Here is an 18,242-nt window from a genome sequence, read left to right as displayed (position 1 = left end):
CAGCTCCACTCACTGACTGATGGGTGTCTTGGGTGTGGACTGGGACAGAATTAATCCAGGGAGTTGCAAAAGACTGAGTAGATGCTAAAGGAATAATTTTTCCACAAGCTCTGGGTGTCTGGCACCTCCTACGCTGCACACAGGTGTGACAACTGAAACGTCACGCCATGTATAGACACATCTTGGGTCTTTCTCTCAGAGGGCAGTTGCCATAAGGTTCCTTGAGGCAGTGTTTGCAGGGATTTGGAGGCTAACTTTGGGAGTCTGTCTCCTCAGAGCATACTGAGGGCACATGCAGAGAAGCTGCATGTCTGACCATTGACTGGCCATTTGCTCATGCTATGTCAAACAGCAAAGAGGAACATCATCTTGGTGGAGTTGCATTAACACATCCTGCACTGTGGTTAGGCTGGTGTCTGTGCCTCTGGGGTCAGTGTGGGCGCATATCCATGGAGAACTGGGATGTTTATGGGGTGGCAGGTTTGGGGATGTTCCAGAACCCCTTCTCTACAAATTCCTACCACCCCAAAGTCAATAAAGAAAGAATGTGAAATATTTCATCCTGCTACCAAAACCTGCTTTTATACAAGCAAGTATGTTCAACCTTCTCCATTTAAGTGGAGACATAAGAAAACAGCGAGGCCATTCTGCTGTCAAGTTTTAGACCAAAAGCATGTTCCTTTTGTCTCTGGGTAAATGAATCTCCAGTGCATCTGAGTAAGTGGGAAGTTGTTGCCATATTAGTCCTCATCAGTAAATGGAGAGAGAAAGAAAAGCTAATGTACATCATTAAAATGGTAGATTACATCTGCAGATGGATTTGGCAACCACAGGGTATTAGAGCTTTGAAGAAGCACTGTGCCTGGTTTCCCAAGGTTAATCATTGCCAATGGCCCCATAGATTCTTCTTAATATTCTACATGTTATTTTATCCCTCTAAAGTACATGCCTCTTAGGAAGTCTGAGGTATCCATTTCTGTTGTTTTCTTGATTGATCATCACATTTTCTCTAATAAGCACCATATTATTATCAAGTGAAAACAGAAAAGAAAAAAAGAAAAAAAAAAAAAAAAGAAAGCTCCCATCCCTTCTGGCACAGAGTGAACCTGTGATAATTATTTTTCAGTCACATAAATACACTTCTTTGCTTGAGTGCATGTTTATCACAGGGGCAGTTCCTCTACTGGATATCTAATTATCAGAGATAACACGTAGCATTTTTGGCACAAGCCAAACCGGGAGCGGTTAGCTATAGGACCAGTTGGCAATTTTTCAGAGGGCTTCATTTGCCTTGGAGGGAACCAATTAATCCTAAGCAGCATTCTGCAGCAAGATATCACTTCTGGCAGATCCTCTGATGGGTTGTGAGGAGGTTTCCCTGCTAGGCAGCCAGTCAAGCACCACGAGACATTGCTCTGGGTTTCAGCCAAAATACCCACCTGGGCTCACGTCAGCCAAACCCATCAGCTGCTGCAGCCCTTTGCTCCCCACTCCTCCCCACAGCCCATCTCAGAGCCTGACCCTTTGGGGCCATGTGGTTTTGGGACATTCCCACCAACCCTTGATCTTTGAGATCCCTAATCATTTCTGTGAGGAATGGATACTGCTGCAGGGTAAGATAGGCAGGAGTTGCACCTGTACAGTGGAGATCCTACAAAGCAGCCTGAGGAGCCTGTTTAATTTGGGTGATGTCATACTCTGCAGTTCCTGAAACAGCAATGACAAAAACTACACGTTTCAGCCCTGCAAAAATAAAGAAGTCTGATGGGATGCTCAGTGTGCCACAAACTCAGAGAACTAACTGAGTGTCCATTTAATCTCCATCCTGGCTGTAGTCACCAAAGAAGCAAAAGGATTGATAAAATGGGTATTTTTCTTAGCAAGCAAGGTTACTGTGCAGCAGTGAATTTCAGGGAATGTCAGCTGGGTGTCAAGGGGACTGAGCCGTGAGGATGGAAAGAAAACACCCAGAGCACACAAGAGCTGGAGCCCCTTGGTTTGGATTTCAGGTAGTGCCTTACTCCTCCTTTACACCAGGACAAGGGAGAGCAGAAAGAAAGGTTGCTGCCCACAAACACATTGCTCCCTGAGGGGTGGGAAGCATCAGCAAGCAGCACGTTCAGCAGAATAATTGCGTTGTCCAGATATGGCCTTTCCAGGAAGGATTGAATTCTCCCTCTACTCATCCTATTTGTAGCTACAAAAACTTGGTGCTTGAGTTTGCTCACCCACAGAAATGCATCCACATCCCTCAGTGACAGCAAAATTGTTTCTCCCTTGTAAGGCTGTCCTCTCTGAGACAGATGCAAAGCTCAAGGTACACACACTCACCTTCAGCCTTTCTTTTGGCTGTGCAATGCCTGTGTTTTTTTTGGAGAGTGAGAGATGTGCAAAGGGATGGCATACCAGCACCTCCCAGACCCACATGCATGGTCGTGGTAGGGTGCCTCTCCTCACCTGGGGCTCTGATGCATGGGGAGGGACACGTGGAGCCACTAAGAAAAGTGATGGTGGTGCCTTTGGCCATTGGCCATGCAAAGCTTCCCTCTCTGTGTTTCGCAGGGCAGCTGAACAGAGACATCACCTACAGCCAGCTTTACTCTTTCCTCAACTGCCTCAAGGTAAGGGCTGCCTTAGGAGCATCCCTCTGGTCTCCTCTGCTCTCCACCTGCCCACTGATAATGTGCTGTCTCCTCTGCCCACCTAGGTGAGCCCCTGCAATGGCTGGCTGACTCCCAACAAGACCCTCAGGAACCTGACCTCAGAGGTAAGGAGGAATACCAACTCTGCAGTGGTCACATAAGTCCACCCTCTTGCCCCTGTACATTTTATAGAATGATAGGATCATCTAGGTTGGAAAAGACCTTCAAGATCATCAAGTCCAACCACAAGCCTGACCTGCCGAGTCCCTTCACTCAGCCATGCCCTCATGCTGTACCCACACAACTCTTAAATACCTTCAGGGATGGAGACCTCACCACTTGGCAGGGCAGGCCCTTCCAATGCCTGACCGCCCCCTCCATGTAGAAATTCTTCCTAAATACAAGGTGTCTTGTGTTGTACATCAAAGTGTCTTCACTGAGGAGCACAGGACCCCCCAAATCCTTTCACAATCACCAGAACAGATGAAAACTCATGGTCTAGATGTAAGGCAACAAAAGGGATAGTTTAGATGTAAGATGACAAAAGAAACATGCAACAATTCCACGTCAAGATAAAGTTTAAATTGAATCTATGCAGTGATATAATTTTTGCTTTTGTCTTTTATATGATTAATGGTTTCTTGGCCTAAGCCTGATAGCCCAAATGAAAGACATCAGTTCTTTTTTTTTTTTTCTTCCAAAGCTGTGGAAACTTCCATGCCCACCCTTTGAAACACCTCGCAGGCACTCAGAGCAGCACAGTTAAGCTGCAGGCTTTGCAAATGAGCTCCTGTGGTGATCCCTCAGCTGTCCAAATTCATTCCTGGGGGATGTGATCTCCCTCAGACAAAAAACATTCAGGGTCCTGCTCTTTGAGGAGAAAATGTGCCTGGTAAGGAAGACACTGCTTATGGAGAAGGTAGTTGCTAGCACGGAGTGCCAATGGCACAGATTTTGCCGGCAGCTGGAGCAGCCCCTGAGAGCAAGATCCTGGCCCCGTCTCTGTCAGGGCTTTGTGCTGATCTCCCTCAGGCACATCGCTGTGGCCTTAATCACCAGGTGGCACGGCCAAGGAGCACCCGGGCTGCAGGCAGGAGTGGGAGCAGCCAGACACAGGTGTCCTTTAAAGCTGACACTAAAAACCTGGTGGCACATCATAGCAGGCACTTATTCCCTGATTTTTAACCCTCCCCCCTGCAGCCATGTAAAAGAACCAGTAAGCAGACATAGTCAAAGGTGCCATCTCTGTGCATTGTCATACTAATGTATGCATTCAGTAAACAGAAAATATGGCCTTAATTTCACCAAGGTTTACATACAGGTTTCATTTTATGCCCCATCCCTCTTGACTTATTAAGAAGATTCCCAAATCTTTACAGAACTGCAGCTTATATGTTACCTACACCACAGGACATACAGCACATGTAACTGCTGTCCATGTACAATTTCTGTGTCTGCAGGGCATGAATTAATCTTCCTCCTGGCTTCCTGTCTGAAAATAATTGTCTATGTTATCATCCAAACTGCACTTGTTAAATATTTAGGAGATCCTGATCTCTGTTAGGCTGTAGAAATTACACTGTATATATCAGTTACATCTGTGGCTGACGGAGCTAATTTACTCCACTGAAAGTAAGAGCAGAATGTGGTCTGGCTAGCTGAGTGCCAGTACCCACAACGCAGCAGCAGGAAGGATAATGGGAAAGGAGGAACATTTATCCTCTGCAGAAAGTTTCTGTTTTCTTTAAGAGGATTGGAAATGACGGGGCTGCTACTTGTCAAGAGGCCTCTGAAAATGAGAGAGCCTGAATGATTATACAGGACTAGAGCTGCTGCTAGGTGGGGTGTGTGGTAAAATAACTGGATGCTGTGTTCATCGTATTATCTCAGATGAGGTCTCGGTACAAATCTGCAATGGCACATGGCATCGCAAGCTGGGTAGCCCAAAGGCAGAGGATATCTGGTGCATGTCTGTGTCATGATAAAGAACTCTGATTCTCCTTTCCCCCAGTTACAGGGGTATATTAGCTTTCAAATTCCTGCCTGCACATCAGAGACAAAACCAAAGCCCACTCAAAGCAGCATGAGTAGCAATGAATTGACATCAAATTGCTTGATTTTTTCAGAGAGCCTTACAACTTTCCGATGTCCTGAAAGAAATAGCGAGATCTGAGAAATTTGCCAACTTCGATGTTTTCTACATGGATTTTCCACTGAGACAAAGTAAGTTGCTTTTCTCTCCTTCTCTCAGGCAGCTTTCAGTCCCGTGCTGGGCTGTTCATGCCCTCTGTACATGTTAGCTCTGTACCAAGGCAGCCTGGGTGACCCTGGTGGCACTGCCTCCAGAAGACAAATTTTTCTTGGCCAGTTTTCCTCCCTGAGTAACACAGCTGCCCTCCCTTAGCTCAGTGTTTTCAAAAGCATCTCTCCCAATAAGAACTGGCTTCCTTCCTGTGCTTCCTCAAGCACCAGAATACCTCTGCAGCATTGACTCGAGGACCTTACAAAACTCATCCTTATGTGATCTTAAGTGACATTAGATAAGTGCATTACCTAACTCACTTCCTTCTGTAACTGACATTTTAAGGGAAGAAAAAAACAAAAACAAAAACAAAACAAAACAAAACAAAACAAAAGAATATGTATGCTTGGTCCTCCATTTTAAGCAAAGGATCAGCATGGGGTGAGGGACTGAGGTGGGCAATGTATTCAAGCAGGTAGACAGTGATGGAAAAGCAGGAAAACAGCTTTTTTCCTACATCCAGCCTGAACCTCCTGTGTTTCAACATTGCCTCTTGCCCCCCCACACACACACACCTTGTACTGCTGTGAAGAGCCTGGCCCTGTCCCCTTGTCACCTTCCTGTGGGCACTGGGGGCCACAGGCAGCTGCTCCCTGAAGCCACCTCTTCCCCAGAGCAAACCCCTTAGCGCATGGGGCAGAAGCTCCAGCCCCAGCCACCCTAGGGGCCTCCTGAATACCATTAATTTTTAGATTCTGTAAAGAATACATAACAATAATAAAAAATGATCTGCATTTCCTTATATTGGTATTCACAAAGAGAGGTCCTGCTTGAAAAAAAATTTGCCTGGGGACCGTATGTTCTTTTATTTTTTATTTTTTTAATGATAATTTAAATCCCAGAATGTAGACAGCTAAATCTGGAGCCATGAAGGGACAGAAGCAGCCTGGCAGTACTTCAAAGTGTACATCTCTGACACCTCTCCCCATCAGTGTCTGGGTGTCCTTGGAAGCATGAAGCTGCCGAGGCACCGAAGATTATTGTGAAATTTTCAGCTGCAGCCAAATCACATCAAAACTCACAAAATTGTTTTATTCTGTACAACACAGTTCATGAAGCTGGGTCTGGGTCTCATGCAGACCACACAGGGGAAGAGGTAAAGAAGAGGATGGGAGAGGGAGTTTTTCTACCTTAGCTTGGAGACACAGACCTCACTGCAAGTTAGCTATCATAGCACAGAGTTTCAGGATGTCCAAGTCTCTTTGTGGGTTTTGTATCAGCTACTTAATATTTAACAAGTCATTAGGGTTTGGAACAAACTACCTGCTGGGTAGGCAAATTACTTTAATAAGTTCAATTGCTAACTTCAGGTAATTTATTTGCTTTCACGAAAAGAAACATCTTAATATAATTTGCTGTTCTTGATTACATCGCGTTAAATAAATGAGGTAAACAAAATCACACATGCACATACAAACATCGGCTCTGACAGACACTTTGCGAAGTTTCCTGCAGCCCTGGTGCCAACCATGTGAGCTTCCCCTCAGTAAAGCTGTTCGTGAGCGCGCTCAGAAGCGAGCTGAGGCTGCTGACCTACTTTCCTGGTCTCTTTCTGAAGCAAGCGCAGATCCTCCCCTAGACTCTCCAGGCATCAAATATTTAGCGGTGGTTGCATGCTGTCATGAGGACACTGACTCCAGGCGGGCCTGTGCATGTGTACATAGCAGCTGCTAATCTCCTTGGAATGAAAACTGGGTATACCAGCATTTATTCTAGGTTTAGATGGACAGGCAAGCTCAGATGCTGCCTTTGGCTCAAGTGCTTAGTGTTTCTATAAAGGGGCGCAATAAATACAGGGTGTGGGTTGCTTTTTCTTGTGGGGATGTGAGTAAGCTCTATTGTAGTCCAGCCTAGGCAATGGGCACTTCTAAGGCAATCTCCAGCTCTACTCAGTGCCTATTTGTCCCAGAATTGCTCTAGGATTTTTGGAGGTCAAGTATAATGGAATAAATTGACCTTTGTTGATAGAAACCTCACTTACTTGCTATTTCTGGACTGGAACAGTAGCGTCTACTGAGTGTGTTTTACAGCACACAGCCTCATACACAGTGTATAACATCATACAAGGGGTTAGGGGCTAGTTCACACCGTGTGTATGTTGTGAGCGCGTGTACTCCCTGGTGTAAAATAGGATGAAAATGTTTTCACGTCCAGTATCATGCAATTTTGAAGCAGACCTTCAAGCCCTGTGCCTTGAAAGAAGTTATTTTGCTGTTGAATACAGCATCACAAGTACATTTCTATAGTTAAAGCGGGAACACCACCAATCTGTGAAATCAAAGTCAGAATGATCGCCCAGGCATCGCTTCTTGACACAACAGCCAGAGTCAAGCCAGCAGAGCTGGTCCCAGATCAGAACTGTAGCACTTGAAATGAGAACATTTTTCTCATGATGGGCTGCCTGCATAACACTATTAAGAATTCTTAATCTGTCATTATAAAAAAAAAGATATAAAGTTTACAGTCTGTTAATGCTATATCCACCAGGCCCGCATTTGATCGCTCTACAGCCCTTTTGAAGAAAGCAAGCTTTTTACTTCTCTAATGGCTCTGGGGCTTACAGGGCTTACAGTAGAGCAGCATTTGCATTGAATGTCATGCTTATGTAATTCAAAAGGTTATTCTGTTGGAGTTGAAAAAGATCACTCAGAAGAAAAGTAACTGAAAATGACATCTTATTCCTGCAGACATCAGCCCCGGCAAACACTGTGTTACCCTCTATTTCTCTAAAAATCACTGTTTTATTTAGCTTTTCATCATATATATATATGTACGCACATATATTTTTTTTGCTCCGCTGAAGCTGCAACTCAAATGGGAAATACAAAAGTATTAAATCAGTATTAAATAATTTATAGCTTTACTCACTACAGCATCAGTCTTAGGAGGGAAAGCGAATTCTTTTACAAGCATTTATGTTCAAAGCACTTCCTTGCATAAATATTGCAGATTTAAAAAAAAAAATAAAACACTAAAAAAACAATAAAAGCTTAAATACTGCCCAAGGAGAGAGGGATTGCATGCAGTATTGGCTCTGACAACTTCATATAAATTATCATAATCTTCATGCAGAGCCGTTGTGAGCTTAAAAGTAGCGGGGGCATTGGGAGGAGGAGTGCGGTGCCGTAACCTCTCTGCTTGTGTGCTTTGCAGCGGCTGAGGAGTGGCGCAAGATGGGCGGCGAGCCCTGGCAGCTGATCGAGCCGGTTGATGGCTTCCACCCCAGCCAGGTAAAATCCAGACCCGAGGTGAGGGGTTGCAGAGCAGGAGGGATGCCAGCGCCTGTGTTGGGTTGGCTGCTCACACTGCCTGCAGTGCCCATGTGTCCTGCAGCGGGGAAGAGGAGAGGTTCTTTTCAGGAGAGAGACCCTGACCCTGTCCCTACCCATAAATATGACCATGGTGAAGATCCTGCCCACGTCCATGCCCCTACATCCCACATCCTCAGCCTCCAAGGCCATGGATGCCCCTCATCCTAGCCTGGAACAGAGCTTTTGTTTTGAAGCCATACCTATAAACTGCTTTATGTGCTGCAGCTGCATGATGAAGCACTTCTCTCCTGATTCCTTGGCCTCCAGGGATGGGTGGCAGGAGAAAGTTTGTAGTCAGAAATGAATGAAAGGGAAGGAGAAACAGCTGCTCGGCTGTAACTCCTCACTTTGATGACCTTGTGCAACGTTTGCCCTGTTCCCACCATGCTCACTTTCAGAGTACTTTTTTCTGAACCTGCACAATGCTTTGGGAGAGCACGTCATGCAATCAGCTACAAGCAACGCAATGCATTTTCTATAGGCTAGCTTCAGGTTTCAGGTATGTACACAGTTGAAAATAAATTCATATTTGAAATATTAAAGTGGAAACAAAAGAGTGGCCCATCTTCCTGGTATGGTCCTAAGTAAAACTGTATGACTGCCCAGAAAACAGTGCCACAATGGGCCAACCCCTGTGCCCAAAAGCACAGACTGAATTTCTGAGGCGATTTAATGATGGGAGCCAACCCCACACATATTCTCTGTTGACTGCCTCTTCAGCCCGTGGGGAAAGGCGTAGGGACATCCAAAGCATAAGTGCTTTCATTGCTGTCTTTTACATCCATGCTGGCTGCCTCACCTTTGCCATGTCAGAATAATTTCCTGGTCACAGAGGGGCCCCTTCATAGCAGAAATAATGCCTGCTTGGCTACCAAGCAGTACCATGAGGAAGCTGTGGGAAAGCATGGGCTTAGAGCCTGAGGACATGGGGGAAGTGTGTCTGGATATTTTTGGTGCAGGCCTTTTAAAAGGAAGCAATTAGAGAAAACTTGGCAAATGAAACAGGAGTGAAAGCTGTGATGAAACAAACCCCATTCCCACTTCTGCCACCTGGGGAAAATACACAGAAGGAGGCTGGAGCAGAACAGGGAAGATCTTTGTGCTATTTTTATGCCTTACCCCAATACCCTGAGGCTCGCCTGAGGCTTCCCATAGCCACCAGTAACCAGCCACTGAGGGAGCCGAGCTCACTGGGCCACAGCTTCCCCTCCAGGCTCTTGCATATATGCCCTGCACCCCACCAGCTGCTGCAAGGGACCCTTCCTAAGCCAAAAGAAAGCTGCGGAAGGGCATGGAAGAGCAGCTACCAAGACGGGCGCAGCTCCTGGCGCAGCAGGCTGCAGGCCCTGGCCACATGCTGCTGTATTTCACTCCCCCTGGGCCTGGCATCCTGCAGTTGTTACCATCTCCCCCTCCTGCTGTTCAGATGACGTTAATACTTTTATAGGTACATTTTCCCATACAGTTAAGGTGCCAGCTGTAGATATGCCTCACTTCAAGTGAGTTATTGCCCTTCTAGGAATTATTAATTAGCCTTATCCAAACATCCACTGCTTTAAATCCATTTTTCTTTTCCTGGTATTATAGGGAAGTCTGTTATCAACACAGTGCTGTTGGGACTGAGAAAGAGTGGCTCTTGGGACAAGGAAGGGGAAGTGTGAGCACAGCGTGATATTTAAGAGTACGCTTGAGAGAGATGATAAACAACTCACTCACTCCCCATGCAAGTTTTATTTAAAGTTTTACGTTATACCAACATGAATGCCTCTGGCCAGATACAGCTTTAATACCATCTAGTGCTGCCTAGCACAAGAGCTGATGCTTGTCAAGTGAAGGGGATCTTTTACTTCCATCTTTGCTGCTATTCCCCACTTGTCACACATAGCCCAACAAATATGACTGATAAGTTCTAACTCAATCTTTTTTACAGCACTTTTCTCAAAGATCTCAAAGCATTAGTGAAACAGTCATGAATATTTGAACTGAGCAGCACCCTAAGGAAAATATACACATTTTAGCTCTTGCCTTCAGATGCAGAAAAACTGAGCATGGGGTATGAGAAGCACAGTGCCACTCTGTGCCAAGGTGAGCTGGAGAAACACCATGCTCCCCCTTTGTTACTATGCACTACTTGGCAGGAGAAGTCTGATATCTGCCCTGGATTTCACCTGCCATTCATCTGGCATCTCATTAATTGAAGAAATAATCCACTTTTGTAAACAGGCGTCAGCACATATATCCAACAGACCATCACTCCAATTATGCAGTAGAGTGGAAGGGAATTGAACCTTCCTAACAGACAGCCATGGATAAATCACTGCAAAGAGAAGGATGAGGAAAAAATGCAAGGTGGCAACCATCCATTTGTCCCATCAGACCTATTCTGTTTTTTCATGCATCAAAAAGGCTAGGCTGGAACACTTAGGAAAAAAAAAAAAAAAAAGTCTCCATAGTGTTCACAGAGAGTATTTTGATCTAAGAACCCTTGAAGGAAGGAATAAACACTAAGCACTCGTGTTTAGCCCAGCCCAGGCCTATATTTCATTAGGGGACATTCCTACAGGAAGAAGAGCATTTTCCTGCGTGTTTTCGTTAAGCTGCAAAACTGGAGATTACTCATTCTTGGCGTATCTGTATTTCTCTTAAGTTTAAAAACTAAAACACCCAGATCAAGCTGTAAGTGGATGAAAGTCGCACCATTTGCTTTTAACTCCTAAAAGCATGATGCCTGAGTCCTCCCAACATCCCTCTAAAGTCATCTCTGAGACAGTGCTCCCCCAAGTTCTGCTTGACTGTCCTTGGAAGAAATTTCTTCCCCTTGACTAAAGGGGGAGCCCAGGAGCTTTCAGCAGCTTTTCCTTCCTACAAATCTCACTGCAAACCATCCTGAGTGCCAGATGGCTTCAAGGACATTGCTTCTCTCTGGAACAGCTGATTGCTTTGTTTGTATGACACGACCATGTATTTCAAGAGGATCCTGTGCAAATGGCTTCATTTCTTGCTTTTATGAAGTTACCATTGAGAGCGCAAAAGCCCTGAGCATCACAAACTGGAAACAGGGATGCTTGGAAGATTCTTAATGATTATGTACTTGCAGGAAAGCACAGCTTGAGTGTGATTAGATTCTCCCTTTTTCCTTTTTTAAGTCTTAGGAAAGCACATTATAACCAGGAAAGAGAAAAAAAAAAAAATGAAACAAAACACATCAGATTAGTTGTGTATTTACTCTTTGCTGAGAAACATTCCCATCCCCATTTTGGTACAGAAGGAAAAAACAACCAAAAGCTGCTAAAATAACACAGCCACCTCAAAGTCACAGTCATCCAGGACTCTATAAGAAATAGGCAATATTTCCTTTAACAAATAAATAAAATCCCGAACAATTTTTAATTAAGATTCAAATTAAAAAATGCAAAAAATAAAAATAAATTTAACTGGTGCAAAAACACAAGCTGTTTGGAATTTAAAAAGGACCTAAAGAAAAGATTCCGTGAGTCATGAACCTTTCTCTGTGCCTCACTTCTCATCCACTGCAAATTATCAGCACCATGTGAGCAGGTGTCTGAGCAGGACCTATGTTATTTAGGGCATTCCAAGCACATCTTAAATTGTAATCAACAGCAGCGTGAACACTGTAGAGTTTATCTCCTGTGATACTCTTTCACTCTTTCAGGGGGGTACAACATGCAAAGATAGTGGGTTTGGTTTTGTTAAAAAAAAAAAAAAAAAGAAAAAAAAAGTCATCCTGCTAAAAACATAAGGAAGACTTAGGGACTTGTGAGGGAGGTTTGGAGACTCCCATGCCTAAAAGGACCACTCTGACACAGGTCTCAACCGCCTGGCAGCCACTGAGCGGCCCAGAAGCTTGTTTGGTCAAGTTAGGAATTTGTACCAAGAAAAAAAATGCCACGTTACAAAATCTCCCCTATCCCTCTCCCCTGCCTAATGTCTGATAGCTTAACAAGGCTGCAAATGACAAGAGTCCAAGAGCTTCCACCCTGCAAATGTGGCTCTCTGTACATTAGCTCTGAATAAAGTTTTCTTCTCCTGGCCCATCATTACAGCTTTTTTTCAAATGCACAGCATAAAAAAGCACATAAAATTTCCCCAAAGGTTCCAGTCTCTTTCTGAAACTCTGAAACAGGGTTCAAATAGTTTGATTGCATAAATCCATCTTGGGCCTTCGTACGAAGGCTTTGTTAGCTCTATTTGAGCCTTGTAATTATAATCAATGTTAGCATGAGTTTTAGACTTGAAAGTAAAGTTACTGTATAGGCAAAATATAACCGTAGGTCAGAAGTTGAAACAAAAATGTGTTAGAAGGGTGTGAAAATTTGGTTAAAGGAGAATCAGGCTATTCTCTTTCCCTTTCTCTTACCCTTGATGATTTTCACCCTGGCAAAATAGTACATACAATTTCTCTTCAGTGCATAACTTCCAGGGCAAACACTCTGTGAAGGCTAGAGCAGTTCTGATAGCGAGGAGAAAAGCTATTTTACAATTTTCTTCAGGTCTCATGAGAAAAGGCTCTGAAGACAGCCAGCAGCCGGTGTGGACATAGAGAATCAGAGGTGGTTAGTTTTGAACCTGGATATAATTGGGCCTCTTTTTCCTAGCACCTGGGGTTTCCTTACAGGATAGCAAAGAGAATAGTTATTAGAAGTATCAGAGGAATTCAAGAGCATGAATTCCTTTGGACTAGCAAGAGATTTATACCTTATATCTAAGCAGTGCTTTTGAAATACTTTCATAATGCTCCAGAGGAAAAAAGTGAGACCCTATGGCTTTTGAACAGAAGAAGTTTGTTGACCATGCACTGTAGGCATCAGGAAATAGTTGAAGACTCTCATTAGACCTGATTGTCTGCTTGTATATCTTTATTTTCCTGTAATTGATAAAAAATAATTTACAACTCTTTTGCAAAGACAAAACACAACTGTAACAGAGAGTAGAACTTTATGCTTGCGAGCTACACATACGGTCACGTTTTCCTTCTATGATAAGTAACTTAAAAAGGGTTATTCAATGTTAGGCTTCACATTTGATCTTAAAAACAAAAAAAAAACAAAACAAAACAAAAAACAAACAAACAAAAAAAACCACAACAACAAAAAACACACCTTTTTGGAATCCCCCCGACCATTTTACCAGAAATGAGCTCTTGTTGATAAATCCAGTTTTTGCTCTGGTCAGGAAAGTGCAGATATGTAATCCTCACCTTATTTTACTGTTCAAATGGATTTTCACCTCTTCAAGCAGCTGGAATAGAGTATTTTCTTTAGCTAGAGGTTACGCTCCATCACATGTTTATGGAGGGGAGTCTGCCTTCTAATGGGGACTGGTATAAAGCCACTGAATTATACAGGCACGAGAAATTGATAATTTCTCATATGTGCTGTTCACAGATTGCTGCAGCCCTGGGAACAAGCATTACCTGGCAGAAGGCACTACATGAATGGCCTCAAGTGCTTGGAAAGGAGAATCCATTCAATGACCAGATTGAAGCTATATTCAAAGATCAAGGTGGACACTGACTCCCAAACTGCCAGAGCCACGGTTTACAGGGGTGCTTCCTGGTACATTCCATGATTAGAGACCAAAACAAAAGAAAACAGAGGGCACAAGAGCCACTCTTATTTTTTTTTGTTGTTATTCAAAATAGCAGTACAAAGAGACGGTAGTGCTGAAGTTAGCATAGCAGCATTCTTTTCAGTGCTGTATCTTAACTGCAAAGTCACCCACCTGTACAAGTAGACTGAGCTTTTTCTTTGGAGCTACAAAAATAAAATAAAATCAAAGGATACCTGCCAGCTAGACCATTCATTGTACTGGTTTGCAAATGCATAATGCGATTGTTTCCACGTACAGCAACCCCGCAGCCCTACCTCATTGTTTTCCCTGCAGAACCGTATTTTTGGGCTTTCCATTTGTACCTTTCAACAGTTAATTTGATCCCAAAAGGGGTGGGAGGGGGAACCCAACCTAATCTTGTTGCTATGAGTTGTATACATGTAATTACCTCAACTGTCAATATGTTATTTGCTATATTGCTGCTATTTGCTTATTAAAACGTGCGAGGAATAACAAGACACTAGATGTTAGATTTGCCTGGCAGCAGTAGTTCAGCTTGACTGAGCACAGGTTCCCTTTCCCACCATTAACAAGCTCGTAACTTGACCACCCTTCAAGTATTTAACACAGCTTGCTTTTTAAAGCTTTAACACATCCCTACTCTTTAGCTTCATAATAAATGCAATATGCACAATAAGTCCCACCATTTTGCAGGTATGACCTAAGGAATCGCTGAAGGTAATGGGCAGCTCTTACCTGCTCTACTTTACACGTAGTATTAAAGGTTGAGAATTAAAAGTATTTATTTCACCAGCTCACCCAATACTTCTAGAAAAAGGCAAACAAGAACACAACAAAAAATAAAAACACACCACCACAGAATACCCAAACAAAATTAGATACAGCTGTACTAGTAGCCCTACTGGTGATAAAGGGATGAGACAGCATAAAATAGTACTAATTACACATGGAAAAATATGGTAAATAGGAAGTGTTAACACAGCATGACTAAAGCCATCAAAATTAGCCAGGGCTCAGTTATACTCTGTCTATTTCTTTTGTTCTGAACATGCCTGTGTATATGGCTGCATCGGCTGTGACCCAGCTCTGAGGCTGCAGGACAGACAGACGGCCTGGCTGTGCGCGGGCCCAAGCACACTGACCACATCTGCAGGAGCCACATCTGCTCTGTAGTTTGAAGAGGCAGAGGAGTACTTGCAAATACTGTTTTGAAGCAAATCCTAGATACTCTATTTTTTTGTATTTCTTTTTAAAGTGCAGTCAGTGCAGCATCTTTTACTAAGATTAAATTCTTGTGGGACAACCACTAACGTTTGGGGAAATACTCATCTTTAGGAAACCAAGAGGGAATGCATTCTTTAATTGAATGATACTTACTATCATGTCCCACTTCATTCAAGGCATTCAGATGTTGCCAAAATAGCCATTGTCTCCCAAGAAACAGTTTCAACTCAGTCATCTTCAGACATGCCTCTGCTATTGGTCACACATGGGACAGGCTCCCCAGAGAAGTAGTCACTGCACCAAGCCAGTCAGAATTTTAGAAGCATTTGTACTGTGCACTTAGTCTCATGGTCTAAAATTTTGGGTAGACCTGTGCGGTGCCAGGAGTTGGACTCAATGATCCTTATGGGTCCCTTCCGACTTGTGATATGATTCTATTATTCCCTTTAGTTCTAGAAGAGGAAACATACCTGCTTGCTGTACAAAAATCTCTGCCAAATAGCACAGCATTCAATATACGCTTTCCAAGTCAGGTTTCTTACTGTCATTAAAAGCAAAAGCAGGACAAAAAGCAAGTGCATCCACATTGTTTTACAATTTACAGCAAGGACAATACCTCCAGACTCATACTGGATAATTTCCTTTATACCAAAACACAGAAACGTGGCAATCAAAGGAGGGAAGAGAACACTGCGTTTAGACGTTTAGAAGCCAAATTTTCAAGCCATTACTGCATCCCAATTGAGTTTAGGCTTTGATAATGCCAATTAAGAGTTTTAAAAGCTAGTAAGACTCAAATTTCCTCAGTTAAAATAAGCTTCATTGCCCAGAGCAAAGCATATTCATTTGTAGAATTTCTTATTAGTAGGCATCTTGAAATTGTGCATAATGGAAAAAAAGAAGACTAAGAGGATGTTCTAAATTTATAAAAAGGCGAGAGAGGCCTGAAATCCCCAAAGCTCTTAGACTTGCCCTAGCAGTGTAATTACTCCATGCTTGATATGGTCTTTGAGGGACTTCACAAAATGGGTTTGCCATTGGCTGCAGGAGCACTAATCGAACCATGTCATGCCTCAGCAGCAAACTCTGCAATTCAGCTTTAAGATCAGGCAGTACACAGAAACTTAATTTGTAAATAATGCAGTAACTATTTGCCAGTAAAGATGAACTTGGGGTGTATTATGCCACCACCTTTTACAAGTACTACATCTGTTGTTTCAAAAATACAAAAAATAGTGGAAGATCTGCATGCCCAAATGCTTTTTGAGCAGCAGTGGTAACTTAAACACCCCATTTTAAACAGCTGGTTCTGACAAAGCTTAATCTAAAGCAGCAGTGAGCTATGTATTCTAGTCTATTTCCCTAATTTAACCATCTCCTGATGCTTAGGATGACGACGACAAATGCCTGAATAAAAGAAAAAAATTGCTCTTGGAAAGCTAGGTATAGCACCATGAAATCAAGCTTTATTAATAGTACAGATTTTTAAGAAGGAATGTCTTATCTTGGGCATCCCCCCCACATAGTTGAACAATGTGGACACAGGGGGATTTCATCAATGCCTTACAGCACATTGTTTCAATGCACTAAACACAGGAGGCTTTTGCTGTTGTTTTTCTGTTCGACTATTTTATAACAACTTAATGCTTTGCAATCTGAGAGTATCAGAGAAACTATTTTTGGGTTATAGAGCTACATCTACATGAAGCTATTTGAATTCAATTGACCTGGCCTACTACAAAAGGATCAACAACAAATATGAGAAAACTCTAACCTATTGAGCTGAAAGCTCTCACATCTTAGTGAGATTTCCATCCCAAACTTTTCAAACCCTGTAGCTGTATTTGGCTTTCCACTTCAGGAAAAAAAAAATACAAACATGCAAGACCTCGAGAATTCTGGGATTCAGACAGCACAATCATTTTTTAATGTTATGGTAGAGTACAAGTTAAAACTGAACTGTTGTTCTGTAGTCTCTCCGCTTTCAACATTCATCAAGGTTCTAATACACTTGCAGAAAAAAAACCCTCAATTAACCCTCTCCCTCACATCTGCATTTTCCTTACTCCCTCATGCCTATCTTGCAGTGCTCAGAAAACAGATGATCCCTGACAACATTTTTGAAAAAATTTTTCCACAGCTCACCCTTGAAGGAATTGGGAGATGTGAGAGAGGAGGTAGGCATTAGTGCAAGCCAGTAGAGGTGTAAATGGAGGCTTGTTGCTAAGCAGGTGTCACGTGCTTCTGCTGACTGCAGCAGTACATTTGGTCACTGACAATTTATGTTCAGGTCAGGTTTTCAAACTTGCATCACCTGTTAAAGTTCATACATTTCCTTGATATTTTTTCCATTTTCAGCAATAATAAAACACATAGGTTTCTACAATGGATAATAGTCCAAATTGAAAATACAGTCCAAATGAAAGCATGTCACTCCTTTCTATAGACTCTTGCTTCATAACTCAGCCTACCAAGAATCCACGGATGAAATTTGCACTGCCACTGTTCATGTACCATTGCTACTCTGCTGCCATGTCTTTACTATGTGAGACGAGAACCATCTTTCCTCATCACACTCAATGAACCGCTCATGTCTAGCTGCTTCTACACCCATGTATGTTCCAACCATATTCATGGTAACTGCCCATAAACAGTCTGGTGCTAGCTACCCCTAAGATGTTGCATTATATTCCCAAATCAGGAGGTATTTTTGGATATACATACTGAATAGAATTTCCCAAACACCACATGGAGTCTAGCTTTTTGTCTTCAGACTAGCGTCTCAAATGCACAGATGACATTAGGAGAAGTTACATAAAGTTATTATTTATTTTAAAGGGATAAAATATATTTCAATACATAATTTGGAAATATTTAAGAACATCTGAAAAAGAAAACTAGGTTTAAAGGCAAAAGTACAAAAGTGGCTGGATGAAAACAGTTTAAGATAACAGAATTTAGTGTTTCAAGTGTGAATATACAACAGGAATAACAACTTACCAGTATTCCACTACTGCATGTGCAATAGTGGGGTAATGAGATAGTATTTCACTAAGCCAGTGAAAAGCTTTGAAAACTGCAGGAACATCAACTGACTAGTTCTGCCATTTGAAATGATGGGTCTGAAGTATTCTTTTTGTCTGCATTTACGGACATGTCTATGGCGGGGCA

General features: G+C 42.8%; 1 protein-coding gene across 1 annotated transcript in view; it reads left to right on the top strand.

Annotated features, from left to right (window-relative positions):
* Window positions 1-14,138, top strand: part of AOAH (acyloxyacyl hydrolase) — a 73,436-nt gene extending 59,298 nt beyond the window's left edge. Inside the window, 5 exon segments of the mRNA XM_032181071.1 lie at window positions 2,563-2,621; window positions 2,708-2,767; window positions 4,769-4,865; window positions 8,098-8,174; window positions 13,661-14,138. Of these exon segments, the coding sequence (XP_032036962.1) occupies window positions 2,563-2,621; window positions 2,708-2,767; window positions 4,769-4,865; window positions 8,098-8,174; window positions 13,661-13,789 (422 nt within the window). The 3' untranslated portion in view covers window positions 13,790-14,138.
* Window positions 14,139-18,242: the final 4,104 nt, after the last annotated feature.

Source organism: Aythya fuligula, chromosome 2, assembly GCF_009819795.1.
Source record: "Aythya fuligula isolate bAytFul2 chromosome 2, bAytFul2.pri, whole genome shotgun sequence".
NCBI classification, from domain to species: Eukaryota; Metazoa; Chordata; class Aves; order Anseriformes; family Anatidae; genus Aythya; species Aythya fuligula.
Note: the sequence above shows the minus strand (reverse complement) of the source record. Positions and strands in the feature narration are given on the sequence as shown.